At 42.4% G+C, this 20,590-nt stretch overlaps 1 protein-coding gene across 4 annotated transcripts in view; it reads left to right on the forward strand.

Moving 5' to 3' along the window:
• NIPBL (NIPBL cohesin loading factor) overlaps nucleotides 1–20,590 on the forward strand; it is a 294,436-nt gene that overhangs the window by 250,440 nt on the left and 23,406 nt on the right. For all 4 annotated transcript variants that reach the window (XM_084629342.1, XM_084629343.1, XM_084629345.1 and 1 more), the window contains 4 exons: nucleotides 486–584; nucleotides 10,475–10,528; nucleotides 14,008–14,116; nucleotides 19,988–20,124. In XM_084629342.1, coding sequence (XP_084485468.1) covers nucleotides 486–584; nucleotides 10,475–10,528; nucleotides 14,008–14,116; nucleotides 19,988–20,124 — 399 coding nt within the window. The remainder of the gene's footprint in view (nucleotides 1–485; nucleotides 585–10,474; nucleotides 10,529–14,007; nucleotides 14,117–19,987; nucleotides 20,125–20,590) is intronic.

A 20,590-nucleotide genomic window follows, 5' to 3' on the forward strand; every position in this document is an offset into this window, starting at 1 on the left:
TTCTGTTTGGCTGAGTGAAGCTTTCACTGTATCTAGTGATATATATCTGATGATGATGAATCACCAGGAAACTGCAGTAATGGTCTGCTGAAACTTGTAACAGTTCTTCCCAGTCTGACAAAATCTCTCAGTAAAATGCTGAAAATGGCATTTTCCACAAATGTTGTTGTAGTGTAGATTTTCTGCAGCATGGATTTCCATTGGTCATTAATAATTATCCAGATGTCCTTCCAGGCAATGGTGACCTCAGATACAGCTTGGAGGCCCCAGGTGACTCAGGCCTGGTCTGGGAATCCAACTTCTAAGATAGAGATACAGGTCTTGCTCAGGTAACCTTCTCTTTCTAGAAGGCCTCACTTAGCTCCAGTAATTCTGTGTAAAATGACACACCATCAATAAGTCTATACTCTTATGTGGGAAATAAAATGGAAACCTTTATGTCAAGATAAAGTTATGTATCTCTGACTATATATTTTTCCCTCTAGAAACTGGTGAATGAGACATTCCAGAAACTCTGGTTTACTCCAACTCCCCACAATGACAAAGAAGCAATGACCAGGAAAATACTAAACATCACTGATGTGGTATGCCTTACAAATTTGAACTAAGAGTCACATGCGGGATTTGATTAGGTGTTTTTTAACATGTCTTGAAATAATTTTTATTGTTGAGCCTTCTTATAATATATAAAAATAAACAAGTAATTAAATCACCAGACAGTTTTATAAATCTCATATGTACTCCTCTTTTGCTGTATCCCTTAAGATGTGATGGGTTTATTCATCTGACAGTTGGGAAGAAACAAGAGTATCTTGTAGGAAACTTTTAATATAAATACTCATCAGCCTATTGGTGATGATAAATGGTACTACATTCTGTTCTGGTGCTGTAAAATTATAATTATACCAAATGGTTTCCTATTACATACAATAGAATTCCCTAATAGAGCTATGTGTAGCCATCAGTGCTGCCTGGAGGCCACTAAAGAAATTTTACTTCATTTGAAGAAAGTATCCCATATGTGATACATAAAATCCATATGAAAGGTTAATTTCAGTAGGTCAATAAGAAATGCAGGGCCAGAATGCATTTGGCATAAGCGCATACATTCTTTTGAATGCCAATTTGGTTGTACCCAATTTATATCAGCAACAAATTGAACCCAGATTCTTAGAATCTGTACATGTGTCAAAAGAAAAGTTTGTATGTATAACCAAAATAATCATTGAATCAACAAGAGGTGATGCTATTTTAGACTTGGTTTTGGTAAGTACTGAGGATGTTATAGACAAGCTGGTTGTAGAAAATAAACTTGGATTGAGTGATCACAAGTCAGTGCAGTTTAAATTAAATGGAAAGATCATTAAAAACAGGTCAGTAACTAAGGTTTCTTGTATCAAAAGGGCAGGTTTTTGAGAAATTAATGGAGCTAGTTAGTGAAGACAAACTGGATTGAAGAGTTTAGGGACATAAATGTGGAGTAGACTTGGAATTTCTTCGAGTCAAATATGCAAAAAAAATCTGGAATTGGCATCCCAAGTAAAGGGAAAAAACTTGGCAGACCTAACTGGATGAATAATCACCTCAAAAAAGATATTAGGTGTAAGCAAAGAACCTACAAGGAATGGAAGAAAACATTGATTAGCAAAGAAACGTATGTCTCAGAAATCAGAAAGTATAGGGATAAAGTGAGAATTGCCAAAAGTCAAACTGAGTTAGACCTTGCAAAGGAAATTAAAACAAATAGTAAGTGGTTCCTTAGCCATATGAATAAAAAGAGAACAAGAAAAGAAGTGTGTCCATTATTCAGCATGGATGGGGTAAAGATTAAAGATAGTCTAGGTACAGCCCAAAAACTAAATGAATACTTTGTTTCAGTCTTCAGTAAGAATGATCATATAAAACACAGGGACAAAGACAAGATGGCTAATGGGAACGAGCATATAAAAATGGAAATGATCACATCTAGGGTGGAAGCAAAACTTAAAGAGCTTAATGTGTTTAAATTGGGAGGACCAGATAATCTCCATCCCGGAATACTGAAAGAACTGGGACATGAAATTGCAAGTCAAGAAGCAAAGATTTTTTTAAAAATCCATCAGACAGGAGAATAGGAAACATAGTACCTGTTTAAGTAAGAGGAACTAGTGATCCAGGTAACTGCAGACTTGTTAGTCTGACCTTAATATTATGCAAGGCTTCAGAACAAATTTTGAAGGAAAGAACAATTAAAGACATGCAGGTTAATGGGTTAAAATGCAATATGGGTTTATCAAAGGAAAATCTTGCTAGACTAACCTTATAACCTTTCTTGGATGAAATAACTGATTTTTTTTTTTAGACAAGGGAAATGCATTAGATTTAATCTGTTTGGACTTCAGTAAAGTATTTGATACTGTACCAGATGTGAAATTATTAGAAATGGAAAAGATGGGGATCAATGCATGAATTGTAAGGTGGGTAAGGAACTGGCTAACAGAGAGATGATAATGGGTTATGCTGAAGGGAGAACAATCAGGCTGGAGAGAGGTAATTCACCAAGTTCCTCAAGGATCTATTTTGAGACCAATCTTATTTAATGTTTTTATTAGTGATCTTGGAAAAAAAAAAGTGGGAGTGTGCTAATGAGACTTGCTGATGACACAGAGTTGGGAGGCATTGCCATTCTGGACAAGGAATGTAATATTATTCAGGAAGAACTGGATGAACTAGAGTAATAAAAATGGAATGGCGTATAATAGTACAAAGTACAAGGTCATGCACTTATAGCAGGAATTTCTTCTTCGAGTGCTTGCTCTTGTCGATTCCATTCTAGGTGTGCGGACACCCACATGCCCGATTGTCGGAGATTTGCCTTAGCAGTATCCGTAGGGTTGGCTGCAGCGCCCTCTGGAGTGTCACACTCATGCATCAATATATCAGCTGCCATGGCCCTACACCCTCTCAGTTCCTTTTACCGCCCATGCTGGTTGGTTGGAGTGCCTCTCTCCGTTGCCTCACAAGTGATCATCGGTTTCCTTCTTCACTTCATGTATTAGAGGTGTAAATAGTTTTGTTTACTGTGGTTAGTAAGTAGTTGTTCAGCAGTATAGTTAGTAAGTTAGGGGATTTTTCCCCAAGCAGGGCATGCCTCAGTCTCCAGGTTTTAAGCCCTGCGCTGACTGTAATAGGCCTGTTAGTGACCCCCATGGCAGCTGTCTGAAGTGCTTTGGGGAATCTCATGTAAAAGAAAGGTGTTGTATCTTTAAGAACGTTCATCCCAGGATACAAAAAGAGCGTGACATCCATTTGAGAGCCCTTCTTATGGAGGCTGCTCTCAGCTCGGCCTCTGAGCCATCCCAGCTGGACTCGATTCCCAGTACTTCGCCTCAGTGTGTTGTGCACCCCTGACACTGGGCTCTACCTGACACCATTCCCCTTTGCCGGTGCCCAAGAAGAAGTCAAAATAGCAGGACTCGCACTGAGCAAGGACCAACGGGCATCGGGTAAAGGACCCTGTTCGGAGCGACCTCTCACCCACCCCAGAGACACAAGGGAATACATATCCCAATGGATCCACCACCAACTCCAGGAAGCGGTTGGGGACCCAGAGTCATTGCTGAGTTAGCACCTTCCCAGCCCCTCCCGGTGCCCAGAGAGCAAAGGACGCTCCCAGAGCAGCCAGCACCACCTGCTGCAATGGACCCAGAGGGCAAGCCAGCCATGAAAGCCCCCCAGAAGGCGAGTGAACACCACCAGTCTCTGGAGCCAAGGCAGAACTCTTAGTCATCACACCCCTGGTCTCCGCATCAGCCCAGGTCACCAATTCACTGGCACTGTGCTCCTGGTCTCAGCCCTCTTGTCGAGACTTGCCCAGAGGGAGGCGCCGGTCATTGTCGTCCGCTTGCTGACCCTCTCCACGACGTCAGCCGCCAACACCTAGACCACGGGAATGTTCCCCAACACGGTGCCACTCCCTGTACTCCACCTATTCAAGGAACCGTTTACCCACGGCAATGGTTAGCCACAAGACTCAGTTGTCGACAGCCCTGCCATGGTCATCAGAGGAGGATTCCTCCAGCACTGAGTGGGAGTTCAGCCTCTTGCCGAGACAACACATTGCGACTGGGCTCCTGAGGCTGTGTCCACCTCCATGATGTCATCCTGGCAGTAGGGCCAGTAGCCAGTGCAATGGCTTTATTGGAATGCCTGGGGCATGCCAGTTATGCTGATGCCCCCTTCTCAGCAATCGTTGGTTGCTGCTTCAGACAAGCATCAGACGGCACTGGGCTTGGTGTGTGAAGTGCAATAGGACGTGGGGGTGGAAGGACAGGTGCCCACTCCGAAAGCCCTTTTCCCCCATGGGGGATGATGCCCTGAGCCCTCCCCTGGTGGTCCAGTCATTCTCATCCTCTCCAGATGAGGCTCTGGCAGGGCCCTTTTGTGCTAACCCACTGGATGATTTTAAGGAGTACCAAGTCCTGCTCCTAAGGGTGGCCACGAACTTAGGACGACAGGTGGAAGAGATAGCGGAGCAATCAGACACCTTGGGTAATGTTGTCACCGCCCTTCCTCCTCCCATTCACCCGCAGAACCTGGCCCAGCAAAAAAACACAGGGGCCAGAAGTGGGCTTTTTGCGGGTGCGCTTGAGAGCGATGTCCCAGTCACATCCCCGGATCCACCTCATCCTTTCCTCAACCATCTTCATCCCTACCATTCGACCTAGTTGCTGGTTACCTCAGACTGCTGGGTGCTAGAAATTGTATCTCTGGCCTACACCCTGCAATTCTCATCCACCCCAACCCCCTCATACTCCTCTTCCCGTTCCTCTTCAGGGACCCTTCTCACAAGCAACTCCTCATTCAGGAGGTTGACAACCTCCTGCAGCTGGGAGCAGTGGAGGAGGTCCCTTGGGAAATGAGGGGGGAAAGGATTCTGCTCCTGCTATTTCCTAATCCTGAAGGCAAAGGGGGCCTAAGACCCATTCTGGACCTGTGGTGACTAAACAAATATCTCAAGAAGTTGATGTTCCGCATGGTTTCTTTGATCTCCATTATCCCCTCCCAGGATCCGGAAGACTGGTATGCCGCTCGCGACTTGAAAGACACTTATTTTCTTATTTCCATCTTCCGAGGACACAGATGGTTCCTCCGTTTTATGGTGGGCCAGCGTCACTTCCAATTCATGGTGCTACCCTTTGACCTCTCCTCGGCCCCGTGGGTATTTACAAAATGCATGGCCCAGGTAGCTGCTTACCTGAGATGTCGGGGAGTCCAGGTCTATCCTTATCTCGATGATTGGCTCATCAAGAGCAGGTCACGGGATCAGGTGCAGAGCAGTCTTGATCTGGTGCGTGCCACCTGTGGGCCTGTTAGTAAACAAAAAGAAATTGACCCTCATACCAGTGCAACAAACAGAGTTTATGAGGGCAGTCCTCGACTCCATGCTGGCCAGTCTTCCTTCCAGAGGCTTGTTTGTAAGCTATGTCAGATGTGATCTCCGTGTAAGGGATGACCCACTCACTACTGCCCATACTTGCCGAAGGTTGTTAGGCCACATGGCAGCCTGTTCTTACGTCGTCTGGCATAACTGGCTCCATCTCCAGTCGCTGCAGGCGTGGCTGGCATTGGTCTACATCCCCAACAGGCATGACCTAGACCTGGTAGTCAAGGTGCCAGACCACATCCGGTCATCATTGTCATGGTGGTTGGACCCCAGATCGGTGTTGGAGGGAGTTCCCTTCGCGTCCCCATCGCTGACCCTGGTTTTCCTGGGGAGCTCACACAAGGCCGCTGGTTGCGGGTCGACCCCTCCCTCCACATAAATGTCAGGGAGCTCAGAGCGGTTCACTTCATATGTCAGGCTTTTTGGTTCCACTTGAAGGGCAAGTGGTTCAAGTCCTGATGGACAACACCACCACAAAGTTCTATATCAACTAGCAGGGTGGAGCCAGGTTGTCAGCCCTTTGCCAGGAAGTTCTCCGGCTCTGGGACTTCTGTGTGCAGCATGCCATTCATCTTGTGACAGCGCACCTCCCCAGGACCAGGAACGTATTAGCAGATCGCCTCAGCAGAACCTTCTAGTCTCGCCACGAATGGTTGCTCCACCCCAAGATGGTCAGCGTGATCTTCTGAAAGTGGGATCTCTCCAAGTGGACTTGTTTGTGACTCATCAGAATAGGAAATGCCACATGCTCTGCTCATTTCGGGGGATCCTTGTCAGTGCCTTCTTACTCCCATGGTCGGGGGCTCTAATGATCCACATTGATCCACAAAGTCCTCATGAAGATCAAGCAGGACAGGGTGAAAGTGATCCTGATAGCCCTGGTTTGGTCTTGCCAACACTGGTTCGGCATGCTGCTGGACCTGACGGTGACGGCCCCACTGCAGCTGCCTCTTTGGCCGGATCTCCTATCCCAAAACCATGGCAGTCTCCTACACCCGAGTCTAGCAGTGCTGGACCTGACAGCTTGGTTGCTGAATGGTTGAATGCCGAAGAGCAGGAGTGCTTGGCCCATGTCCAGCAGGTCCTACTGGGGAGTAAAAAGCCTTCCACCAGAGCAGCCTACCTGGCTGAGGTGCTGGGCCTTGACCCAAGGGGTTAGGCTTGAACAGGCCTCGCTGCAGTCGATAACGAACTACCTTCTGCATCTCAAGCACCAGGGCTTTTCCCTTTCATCGATTAAGATCCACTTGGCCGCCATATGAGCCTTTCACCCCTATTCCAGGGCAGGTCAGTCTTCACTTATGACATGACGGTCCAGTACTTGAAAGGTCTGGAGCAACTCTATCCCCATGTCCAAGACCCCGTCCCTCTGTGGGACCTGAATCTAGTGCTCATGATAGCTCCCTTCGAGCAGTTGGCTTCCTGTTCCCTTCTTCTGGTCTCCTGGGGGGGTGTCATTCCTGTTGGTGATAACATCTGCACAAAGGGTCTCTGAGATTAGGGCACTTACCTTGGAGCCTCCCTATAAGGTGTTTTTCAAGGACAGGTCCAGCTGCAGCCACACCCAGTTTTCCTGCCCAATGTGGTTTCACAATTTCACATGAACCAGGGCATATTCTTGCCAGTCTTCTTCCGAAAGCCTCATAAGTATGAGGAGGAGCATAGGTTGCACTCCCTGGACCTCAGGAGAGCACTAGCCTTCTACGTTGTAAGGGCCTAAACCATTCTGTATGTCGATGAAACGATTCGTCGTGGTAGCAGATAGGATGAAAGGTCATCCAGTGTCCACCCAGAGAATTTCATCATGGATCACTGCCTTCATCCGGTTTTGCTGTGATCAGGCAAAAGTGCCTCCACCGGCAATTGTAACCACCCACTCAACTAGGGCGCAAGCCTCAGTGGTGGCCTTCCTGGCCCATGTGCCAATTCCAGATATCTGCAGGACCGCCGTCTGGTCATCCATTCACACATTCACATCTCACTACATGCTTACCCAGGAAGCCTGAGATAACACAGGCTTTGATAGAGCAGTATTGCAAGTCGCATGATTCTGAACTCCAAGCCCACGTCCTGGGATATTGCTTGTGAGTCACCTAGAATGAAATTGACATGAGCAAGCACTTGAAGAAGAAAAAACTGTTACCTACCTTTCATAACTGTTGTTCTTCAAGATGTGTTGCTCATGTCCATTCCATTACCTGCCCTCCTACCCCTGTGTTGGAGTTGCCAGGAAGAAGGTATTTAGAGGGCATAGGGCCAGCGGTGCCTAATAGACCAAGGCATGAGTGTGTCACTCCAGAGGGTGCCACAGCTGACACTATGGATTCTGCTAAGGCAAAAATCTCTGACAACTGTGCAGGTCAGGTGGGCATGCACACACCTAGAATGGAATGGACACGAGCGACACATCTCAAAGAACAACAGTTACAAAAGGTAGGTAACCGTTTTTTCTGCTAAAACCTGGGGCTCATCAATTGGAAATAATAGAGGAGGAGAAAGACCTAGGTGTATTAGTCAGCCATAGGATGACTGAGTCACTAATGTGATGCATTCATGAAAAAAATCAAGTGCAATCCTAGGATTTTATCAGATGAGGTATTAGCAATTAGAGATAATACTCCTGGGGGAATTCTGCTCCACTGCGCATGCACAGAATTCATGTCCCCCGCAGATTTCTTTGCTTTCCCGCAGAAAAATGACTTCCTGACAGGGAGGCAAAGGGAAGCTGAAAGAGCAGTTACACACCACTCCCTAGCAGTGCAGGTACATCGTTTCAGGCACCCAGAGCAGCCAGCGGAGTGGTAAATCACTGTTGGACTGGGAATATCCCAGCCAGTGGCTCCTACCCTGAGCGGGATCAGCTGGTAGTCCTGGCTGGGCTGGAGGCAGGAGAAGACGGGACTTCCTCTTCCCCTGCAAGGAGTGGCTGGGGCTGTATCAGACTCATCACCAGAAACCTCCCTCAGCTGCAGGAAGCTCAGCATCCTCCCCTACTTCCTGCCCCCATCTCTCCTCAGCTTCAGGGGACAGGGGTCACTGTTTGAAGAGCTGCTCCTCCATCCTCCCAACCCCTGTGCATCTGGACCTTCCATACCCAGACATTCCTGCCAAGCCTCACCCCATACACCCAGAACTCCCCTTGCACTCAATACCCAAATCTCAACCCCTGAACCCAGACCCTCTGCCTCCAGAACCCCACCCCTGCACCCCAGACTACCTCCCACTGAGCTCCCTGCACTCAAACCCCCACACCACCGTGAGCCCCCACATCCAGACACCCACATCACTGACTCACAACCTGCTGCACCCAGACCCCCACCCCACCAAGCCTCACTCTCTCAGCACCCAGACTCCCCCGCTGATACTCCCACTCCCAGATCCCTCCACTGAGCCCCAACCACCTTCACCTGGAAGTTCTTGCAGAGTCCCATTGCCCCTGCACCTGGAATCCCCACAACAAGCCTCTGTGCATCCAGATCCCCCAACACCTAGCCCCTATACTGAGCTTCCTGCACCCAGATTGTCCTACATAGAACCTTCGCACCCCGCACCAAGCCCCTTCACATTTGGATCCTGCATGGTTGAGCCTGCCTGCCCCACACCTGCCCCAGGGTGTTTCTGGGGCAGGCCCAGGCCTTGTGCTATGTCAGGGTCAGGTGCCCCTTCACCGCTGAGTCTGTGTCTCAGGGGTGGGGATGGGGTGATGCAGGATGATCTCCCACCTTTGTGCAGCCAGTGGCCTATGCTCCCCACTGCTATGCGGGAGCCTCTACATTTATTTATTGACAAATAAAACATGCACAATTTTGCAGAATTTTTAAATTTTTGGCACAGAATTTTTAATTTTTTTGACACAGAATGCCCTCAGGAGTAAGATAAGAAGGTGTTAATGTCATTGTACAAGGCAATGGTAAGATCTCACCTGGAATACTGTGTACAGTTCTGGTCACCCATATTCAAGAATGATGAATAAAAACTAGAATAGGTGCAGAGAAGTGCCAGTAGGAGGAGCATGGGAAAGGAGAGACATTCTTATGAGAGGAGACTAAAAGAGTTTTTGGGTCATTTAGTCTAGCAAAATGAAAGCAGAAAATGAATAAGATTGCTCCCTATCAGTACATCAGGAGGATAAACATCACGGAGGGAGAAGAGCTATTTAAGCTAAAGGTCAATATTTTCATAAGAACAAATGGATGTAAACTGGCTATAAATAAATTTAGTCTGCAAATTAAAATATGTCTAATCATGAAAGGAGTGAGGTTCTGAAACAGTTTTCCAAAAGGAGTAGTGGTGGCAGACAACCTAGCTAGTTTTAAGATGGAGCTTGATCAGTTTATGAATGGGAGTGTATGATAGGGTTGCGTGCAATAGCACAGGATTGACTCAGTGATGCAGGACATTACATCTAGTCCGATGTCCTTATGTAAAATTTATTGTTTTAAAGGATACATGTTTTAAAATCATGATCAATTAAAATAAATGTATTTGTTTATCTCACTATTAACACCATAAAACTGGTTAATCTACTTTTTAGTATTTATTCTAAACAGTAGTTTATGCATTAGTTTGATCTTAGACAATAAAAAGAGACTAATCGGTTACATTTTCTTTAGTCTAGTCAATTTTACCTTCAGGTTCTCATGAGTTAACACAGTCCTGGAATGATGGCAAATCCTATAGGGCCTCTTTAAAAAATGCATTTTCGGGCAGTTGAAATATGTCATATATTTTATTAGCTGTTAAGCTTTGCAAAAACTAAATTTTCACTAAAATTAAAATTTAGGTCAAATTTGATCTCACAGTAACCCTACAACTGAAGTAAAAACTTTAGACTTACTTAATGTAGGTTGTGGTAGCATTTAAAACGTGGAAAAAAAAAATCAAATACAGACAACATAGTTCCTGTTGCTGCTGTCTTACAATTTAAAATAATTTTCGTAAAGGAAAAATACTTATCATAGTTTAAATTTAAACCTGTGTTGAAACACTTCAATTACATTTTCCTTCAGATTTCTTTTTTATAAATCTATTCCAAATATTCTTTCTTAGGTTGCAGCTTGTAGAGATACAGGATATGACTGGTTTGAACAACTTCTTCAAAATGTAAGTAATAGTTTTGAAAGACTCATTTTACAAATGTCAAAAGACTCTTAGCATGTTTCATGGAACCTAGGGCTAAAATGTAACTCCACGAACTTCTAGAATAGTCCTTTACACTGTTATCCTAATTGTAAAATCTAACATTTTCTTGACTTTTTTGTTACAACCTTTTGACTTTAACAGTTGTATTCTTCCTTTGCCACTGCTTTTGTACCTAAAGCTAGTTCTTCTTTGAGTAATGGTCCTTATTGTATTCCACTGAGGGTTTACACATCCATGCCATGTGTCCAAAGCTGGAGAATTTAAAAGTAGTACTTTCCGTTGGGGTCCACACATACGTCCTTGTCTCACCTCACCTCTTGGTTTTGTCCAAGGTGATAAAGAGCCAAGTGGATCAACCATGTCTCCGGTTCCTTCTCACTTCTGCATGGTCTAAGTCAGAGCTACTAGTGTCCTCTTGTGTATGATGCACATTAAAATGTTTAGAATAGTATACAGTTAGTTTTTCTTGTAGCGTTTGCTGTTTTTACTGTTTTAACGTAGTTTTAACTTTTAGTAATAGTTTTGGTAGAACTGAGACTTAGGTGGAATCTGTTTACTATTACCCCTCACCCAAGTACCCACACATGGGCACTGGACTGTGCCAAAGACACCAGGATTTAAAATCTGTGCTTCCTGCCCAGTAATATCCTGTCCATTAATGTAATATTTGCCAGTCTTTCCCAAGCCTTACCCAAGAAGGCCGGGCTTTCCACATTAAGAAGTAGCTTGTGGAAGTCGCCATGAGGCCTCAGGCAGACCCAGACAGGGGGAACCCCACCCTCCCAACATCAGCTTGAGACAGCCAGGAGTGCGCCTCCAGCTATGAAGTTTGAGTCCAGCTCCGGTGGTACCGCCACTAGGGACCCCGTGCTGGGGCCTAGTCAGGAAGTACGGAAGCGTGCACATAAGCATGGCAGTAAGTCTTCCTCCAAACCAAAGAATGATGATGCACCTTCTACGAATTCCAGCCACGGGGAGGCAGTGTTCTCCAACACGCACAAGCATGACAAAAAACCTCACAAACTGGCAGATCCACCAGTATGGCATACCAAGCTGCACACACCGTCAACGTCAGCCTCCCTTAAGACCAGAGATTCATCAGTTTCAGGAAAGTCCTCCACTCGGGCACTGGTTCTGGCTATGGAATGAGTATCATTAACACCAGGGAGATTGGAGAAAGCACCAGAGACACATGAACTGTTTACTCTAGTGGCCTTTCACTACCATCCACATCTAGGGATGCCAGATCTCCTACTCAGGACATACCACGGTCAAGACATTTCAACGCATCTTCCTATGGTTTACATGCTTCCACCGGCTCCAGTGGTACTGCCATTGGGACTGGCTTCCTCAGAGGATTCGGATGGAGCACGAGGGCTGCCAATTCCCTAACGCTACTCTGAGTATCCCAAAAGACCACTGGCATCATGGCATTACCCTCCTCCACAACAGCAGAGGAGCCAATGATTTCCCACACCATGGGGACCTCTGCAACACCCACAGGATCTGTCCTGCTGGCCCTGTTAGGGAACCTGGCCCCATACCCACCTATAGAACCCACCCATGTCATGAGGGAGGCTTCACCTCTTTCCCCCTCTATGGCACCCTCGAGCAGATGTTTTGAACTGGGTATGGAGGAAGAATTGTTCAGTCTGTTTCGATTGGTACTGCTGGAGCAAGAGCATTTTTCATTGTCCTGTCCAGATGCTGGCTTTATTTATTATATTTACTCAATATTGACGTTAATCTGACTAGTTCTTGAGGTCATCTTTTTTTGCCCATTTTCAAGACAGTGGCTGGGATTTTTCAAAGTAGTCTAAGCAGGTTAGTAGCCCAGCCCCCATTTAATTTGAGTGGAATTTGGGTGCCTAACTTCTTTTGGCCCTTTGAAAATCCCAGCCTGTAACTACTCCCTTTATTTCGTTCCCAGTTCTCTGGTTGGTTCTTGTATTTGTTGGGAGTGATAGCTAGTGACTGCATTTCTTCTGTTATTACGTGGGGTCTTACTGCAGTATACATGGATCATCTGAAATCCCCAGAGAGCTGGCTGGTCACATCATTTTGCATTCTTCTCTATATTTTCATCCACATTAAAAGATACCTTCATATGCATTAAAACCAAGACTTTCAAAAATGGGTGCCTAAAATTAATCTCCAAATCCATATTTTGGTGCCTAAACAATTGACCTGATTTTCAAAAGTTCTGCGCATCTCTCAGCTTCAGTGACACTAATGGGAGCTGAATATTTGACACTTTTCAAAATCAGGCTAGTTGTTTAGGTGTTGAAATATAAACTTGGAGCCCAAAGTTAGACTGCCCATTTTTTTCAAATCTTGGTCTTGATACTTTCATAATATTACTTTTTCCATACAGAAAACATCTCTGTAGCAACGTCAACAGTTATGTGATTATGAATGCAAGTGGAGGTGGTTAGTGTAATCACTAATGGGAAAAGGGGGCCATGAGACAGTGTCTCATTGTTAAAATTTAAGGAAGTGTTGTTTATTCCTTTTCATAACACAAGAAGTAGGGGTCACCAAATGAAATTAATAGGCAGCAGGTTTAAAACAAACAAAAGGAAATATTTCTTCACACAACGCATAGTCAATCTGTGGAACTCTTTGCCAGAGGGTGTTGTGAAGGCCAAGACTATAACAGGGCTCAAAAAAGAACTAGATAAATTCATGGAGGATGGTCTATCAGTGGCTATTAGCCAGGATGGGCAGTGATGGTGTCCCTAGCCTCTATTTGCTGGAAGCTGGGAATGGGTGACAGGGGATGGATCACTTGATGATCACCTGTTCTGTTCATTTCCTCTGGGGCACCTGGCATTGGCCACTGTCGGGAGACAGGATACTGGTCTAGATGGACTTTTGGTCTGACCTTTGTTATGTTCTTATGCTACTAAGAGGGGCAAGGAGAAACAAATCAAAACAGATGATAATATTGCACCAGAACAGCACCTCTTACAAGTCACAGATAAGGCACGTGGACAACAGAGAGCCAGTTCAGGCATCAGGAAGTGAATAGTGAGTAATAGGGAGTGAGAAAAGACAAAGACAATGGAACATGACTCTGTTAACATTTTGAACATAGTATCTACCTCACTGACAAGACAATTCTACTTGTTAAACTTTGCGAATGAGCTATACTTACTGCCCTATCGCTTAATTCTTTTAATTGTAGTGCTTTGTTCCTAGATATCCCCCATTCAAATGTAATATTTATTTTGTTAAATAGTTTAATTTTTTGCCTTCACAAAGTGCTTTTCAGGGCTTCTTAGGAAGAACTTGGATAACTTTATATGTATCATGAAATCCTTCTTCATGTGTGATTGTTACAAATGTGACATACATTTAAGTGCAAATTATTGGGACGATTCAGTGTATTGCAGTTTATATTAAATCTTAATCATCTCCTGTCTTTCTGTCTGCAATAGCTTTTGAAGTCAGAAGAAGATGCCTCGTATAAACCTGTGAAGAAAGCCTGTACTCAGCTTGTTGATAATCTGGTTGAGCACATTCTTAAATATGAGGAATCTCTAGCAGGTAATATAATTACTTAAAATCCAATAGTGTTAATGTATTTTTTGTTATTAAATATATTAAATCATACACTAATGTTTGTAAAAATCTGTAGTTCCGTTTAAAAAAGGACAGTAGTGGATAAGACAAGGACTGTCTCAAGACATCTAAATTAAAGCTTCCTTTGTTATGATTAAATTGACTTTTAACTGCCATTATAATAAATCTTCCTCTTGTCACTTGAAAAGGATGCTGCTTGAAAACATTTTTTGTTCCTTCATTAAAGTTGTTCTGGTGCTATTATATTCTGGTTCTATCACACTTGGTGAAATATAGAATGTTGTTATAAGGCATAACAAGAGCATGGCAGGCATGGATACATTCAAATTAGAAATAAAGCAGAATTTTTTAATAGCAAGGAGGATTAGCTGATTGAACAAACTATCAAGGGAAAAGATGGCTTCTCCAACTCCTGATGTCTTCAGATCAAGACTGGATGCCTTTCTGGAAGATATATTTTAGTGAAACACAATTTATTAGGCTCATTATAGGAATAATTGGGAGAAATTTAATTACCTGTGATATACCAGAGGTTAGACTAAATGATCTAAAGGTACCTTCTGGTCTTAAATCCTGAATCTGTGATGTGCAGGACAGTATAAATTACCACAGGTTATTTTTTCATCCACACATGGTTGTGGTAATACATCCTTTTTAGCATCTTTTTACCAAGCAGAATACCTGATAAGTCAAAAATTTTAAGAAATGTCTTTGCTCTTGTGTCCATTTAGAGCTCCTAAATCTTTGAGTAGATAACTCCCATTTGGGATAAATGGTAACTTTGAGTTTCACATTTTGTGTGAAAGAGAGGTTAAGTAAGTTTTGAATGCATTTCTATTTGATATATATTGTAGATATACACTTTAAATACTAGGCTTTATCTTTAAAAGTCTTTTAAATTTTTATAAGTTTCGTTTCTTATATTTTTTCATGAAGGGTATAGTTTGTGACAAAATTACCTAATATGTATATTCAAGTCCAACTGCCAGCTTTTGATAAAACTTGAAATAGTAGGAAGCTTTGCTTTGTTAGAGTAATAGAGAATGTTTGGGTTATTTACAGGCTAGCTGTAGGTGTTGCTGCACATAGTTAATTTAGGTTGTTTTATCTCATTAAGTAATAGTCTGGTCTATTGGGTTGAGTCAGTTCCTCTTGGGTTCTGTTCCCAGCTTCGACTTGCTGTGTGAGCTTGGACATACTCTCCCTGTGCTTCCATTTCCATTTATCTAAAGTGGGGATTTTAATGTTACTTAATCTCTCTGAGAGTTGAATAATATTACTGAAGGTTTTTGACTATATAAAGTGCTATATCTGTGATTAGTAATAGTACTATTATTCCTAGACAGGAAACTTGTTTAAATTGGATGTAAGGTTGTAAATACATATCAATAGCTTAAAGGGATGGGGGAAATCAGTAGTAGAACTTTATAGTTCTTAAAAGCATTTACTCACAAACATTGAAAATATGGAAATACAGCAACTTTAACTCTGCCTCTGTGTCCCACAACCCTGTCCACATAAGACAGGTACATCTTTAAACCCACAGCTGGTTGATATGTTAATTCAGTGAATGCTTTGGTTTGCCTATAGCCCCTTTCAGCTTGCAGACATTGAAAACTATATCCACTGTGGTTTACACAGCAAAGTATGCATAGCATAATCACAAAAGATATATAGGGCCAGATTTTCATTGCATTGAGACCCCTGTACACTATTCTGGAAGTTTACACTACTTTGGTTACTTTAAGGGCCACTTACACTGCCAAAGCAATATGAAAGAGCCTTAATGGAAACCAGAATCAGGCATATGGAGTAAGATTTCCACAGCTGTAAGAAGCCAGATAGAAAAGGGCTGAAAGGTTTGCATAATTCTAAATGTTGTATGAGGGAATTATTATGATTATGAAGGGATGGGAGGCAGATGCTTTGTATTTATACAAATTGAATAATACTTTCCTTTTATAACAATGTCTTTGATCCAATAATCGCATTGTACATTACAAACAGTAATTTTGTGTAACAACCTATTAATTAGGTATGTTTTATTATCTATACTTAACAGATGCGAAAATATAGGGGCAGAGAGATTAAACTGTTTGTTCAAGGTCACGTAGTATGTGTCAAAGTTTAGATTAGAACGCAAGTCATATGAATTAAAAAAAATTTTCCAGTTGTCCTGCCACCCACCCACCTTCCCCCTTCTTTTCCTATAGAAAAAATTTTGATGTTGCTGTCTTGGTGCGGAAAGGTAAACCTCACAAGTAGACTGTAGGACACAGTGTTTGCAAAGTGCTTTGAGAGCCTTGAATGAAAGTTTTTATGTACAGCTCCTCAAGACAGAACTCAGGGGAGAAATCAAATCAGTATCTTAGATGTCTGTATACTAATTCAAGAAGTATGGGGAATAAGCAGGAAGAGCTCGAAATGCTAGTAAATAAACACAACTATGACATAGTTGGCATCACAGAGACTTGGTGGGAAAATACGCATGACTGGAATATTGGTATAGAATGGTACAGCTTGCTCAGGAAGGATAGCCGGGGGGGGAAAGGGAGGAGGTGTTGCCTTATATATTAAAAATTTATACACTTGGACTGAGGTTGAGATGGAAACAGGAGACAGACTTGTTGAAAGTCTCTAGGTAACAATAAATGGGGTAAAAAACAAGAGAGATGTCATGATGGGGTCTACTGCAGACCACCTAACCACGAAGAAGAGGAGGATGAGGCTTTTTTTAAACAATTAACAAAATCATCCAACACACAGGACTTGGTGGTGATGGGGGACTTCAACTATTCAAACATCTGTTGGGAAAATAACACTGGAGGGCACAGGTCATCCAGCAAGTTCTTGGAATGTATTGGAGACAATTCTTTATTTCAGAAGATGGGGAAAGCTACTAGGGGATAGGCTGTTCTAGCTTTGATTTTGACAAATAGGGAGGAACTGGTTGAGAATTTGAAAGTGGAAGGCAGCTTGGGTGAAAGTGATCATGAAATGGTAAGAGTTCATGATTCAAAGAAATGGTAGGAGGGAGAACAGCAAAATAAAGAAAATGGATTTAAAAAAGGCAGACTTTAGCAGACTCAGGGAGTTGGTAGGTAAGATCCCAGGAGAAGCAAGTCTAAGGGGAAAAACAATTTAAGACAATTGGTAGTTTTTCAGAGAGATATTATTAAGGGCACAAGAGCATACTATCCCACTGCGTAGGAAAGATAGGAAGTACGGCAAGAGACCACCCTGGCTTAACCAAGAGATCTTCAATGATCTAAATATCAAAAATGAGTCTTACAAAAAGTGGAAACTAGGTCAAATTACAAAAGATGAATATAAACAAATAACACAAGTATGTAGGGAAAAAAATTGAAAGGCCAAGGCGCAAAACGATATCAAACTAGCTAGAGACCTAAAGGGTAACAAGAAAACATTCTACAAATACATTAAAAGCAAGAGGAAGACCAAGGACAGGGTAGTCCTGTCAGTCAGTGGGGGGCAGCGAACATGTGGAAATGGCAGAGGTGCTTAGTGACTTATTTGTTTCGGTTTTCACCAAGAAGGTTGATGGTGATTGGACGTCTAACATAGTAAATACCAGTGAAAATGAGGTAGCATCAGAGGCTAAAATAGGGAAAGAACAAGTTAAAAATGACTTAGACAAGTTAGATGTCTTCAAGTCACCAGGGCCTGATGAAATGCATCCTAGAATACTCAAGAGCTGACAGAGGAGATATCTGAGCCATTAGCAATTATCTTTGAAAAGTCATGGAAGATGGGAGAGATTTCAAAAGACTGGAAAAGGGCAAATATAATGCCAATCTAAAAAAGGGAAATAAGGACAACCCGGGGAATTATAGACCAGTCAGCTTAACTTCTGTACCCGGAAAGATAATGGAACAAATAATTAAGCAATCAGTATGCAAACATCTAGAAGATAATAAGGTGATAAGTAACAGTCAGCATGAATTTGTCAAGAACAAATCATGTCAAACCAACCTGATAGCTTTCTTTGGTAGGGTAACAAGCCTTGTGTATAGGGGGGAAGTGGTAGACATTGTATAGCTTGACTTTAGTAAAGCTTTTGATACTGTCTTGCATGACCTTCTCATAAACAAACTAGGGAAATGCAAGCTAGATGGAGCTACTATAAGGTGGGTACCTTGTGGAAGGGCATAACAAGTGGGGTCCCGCAGGGTTCAGTTCTGGGTCCAGTTCTGTTCAATATCTTCATCGATGATTTAAATAATGGCATAGAGAGAACACTTATAAAGTTTGCGGACGATACCAAGCTGGGAGGGGTTGCAAGTGCTTTGGAAGATAGGATTCTAATTCAAAATGATCTGGACAAGCTGAAGAAATGGTCTGAAGTAAATAGGATGAAATTCAACAAGGACAAATGCTAAGTACTCCACTTAGGTAGGAACAATCAGTTGCACGCATACAAAATGGGAAATGACTGCCTCGGAAGGAGTACTGCAGAAAGGGATCTGGGGATCATAGCGGACCACAAACTAAATATGAGTCAACAGTGTAACATTGTTGCAAAAACAAAATTATTCTGGGATGTATTAGCAAGAGTGTTGTAAGCAAGACACGAGAAGTAATTCTTCAACTCTACTCAGTACTGATTAGGCCTCAACTGGAGTATTGTGTCCAGTTCTGGGTGCCACATTTCAGGAAAGATGTGGAAAAACTGGAGAAAGTCCAGAGAAGAGCAACAAAAATCATTAAAGGTCTAGAAAATGTGACCTACGAGGGTAGATTGAAAAAATTGGGTTTGTTTAGTCTGGAATAGAGAAGACTGAGCGGAGACATAACAGTTTCAAGTACATAAAAGGTTGTTACAAGGAGGAAGGAAAAAATTGTTCTTAACCTCTGAGGATAGGACAAAAAGCAATGGGCTTAAATTGCAGCAAGGGAGGTTTAGGTTGGACATTAGGAAAAGCTTCCTAACTGTCAGGGTGGTTAAGCACTGGAATAAATTGCCTAGAGAGGTTGTGGAATTTCCATCATTCGAGGTTGTGGAATCTCCATCATTTTTAAGAGCAGGTTAGACAAACACCTGTCAGGGCTGGTCTAGATAATACTTATACCATGAGTGCAGGGAACTGGACTTGATGACCTCTTGAGCTCCTTTCCAATCCTATGATTCTGTAAGATGGCTGAACTGGGAGTTGTTCCTGCTTTTCTCCCTTCTGATTAATCCACATTCTCCAAGACTTGACAGACTGAACTGCTTCAACATAGTTAGAAGCAAAGCAGCTACTTATATAGTGCAAAGGGATTACAAAGTACAGAAATTAGAAAGTTTACAAGGGATCTCACAATCTACAAAGTTCAAATCCAGTAGCAAAAACCTCCAAAATTAATCATCAGCTTTCCCAAAAATGCTCAAAGGCACACTCATGTTCACTAGCTAATCTCATTAACCAAGCTACATTTTGTGGAACCTTCTCAGTGACCAAAAAACAAAACAAATTATTTCATATTAGGAAAGTTTTTGTTATGAATCCAAGTTTTGTTTGCATTATTCTGTTTTACATTCATTACAGAATCATTGGCTGAGCCTGTGGTCTGGAAAAATAAGTGGTTTAAAAATTAATGAAAACTTCAAAGGAGTTTACTTATTATTTTGCATATTTTCTTGATAATGTGCTTACATTTTTGTCTGCTAATCCAAGTTTTCTTATCTAATGAGGAATTTATATGCCATTTTTTCAAAGATACATTATCAGTGAAAGTGATTTTTATATGTTGTGTTTATTTACTATCCAGTTTTGTTATTGAAAGAACAGTCCTTGAATTGAATATATTTAATGTATTTTCTAATTTTTGCAGACTCTGACAACAAGGGTGTGAATTCTGGTCGCTTGGTAGCTTGCATAACCACTTTGTTCTTATTCAGCAAAATCAGGCCCCAGCTAATGGTCAAACATGCCATGACCATGCAGCCATACCTTACCACTAAATGTAGTGTAAGTATAGGAAACTAAAGTCTTCTTTCATCTCAATAATTATGGAACTCAAGGGTTATCTTAAATGCATGATGAAATTGAGGGTGGGAGTGTAAAAAACAGCAGCAATATTTCCACTACATGGCTGTTTTCAGTCCTGAAGATATGAGAGAACCTTTTGTAATCCATACATCTCTAATAGGAGTGTTTTTTTTCCAAAAGTATTGGATGCACAGAAAAGTCTGCCTTCAAGGTTTCTTACTTTCTTCTCCAAGGTGAACTGCAAAGGTTTTGTTAAAAATTAAAAACGTACTTATTAAGGTTTAAAAAAGAAAATAAGTAGAGGGTGTTATATTTTAAATGTATTTAACCTTTATTTTAGTAATATTTACTTCCTGGTTTTGTACACTCCTCAGCAGAAAACTGACCAATGTGCCATTATGGTATGAAGTTTCAGATAGTCATCCAATTTTGCATAAACATATTA

Source organism: Lepidochelys olivacea (assembly GCF_965140295.1).
Source record: "Lepidochelys olivacea isolate rLepOli2 genome assembly, chromosome: 5".
Lineage (NCBI taxonomy): Eukaryota > Metazoa > Chordata > Testudines > Cheloniidae > Lepidochelys > Lepidochelys olivacea.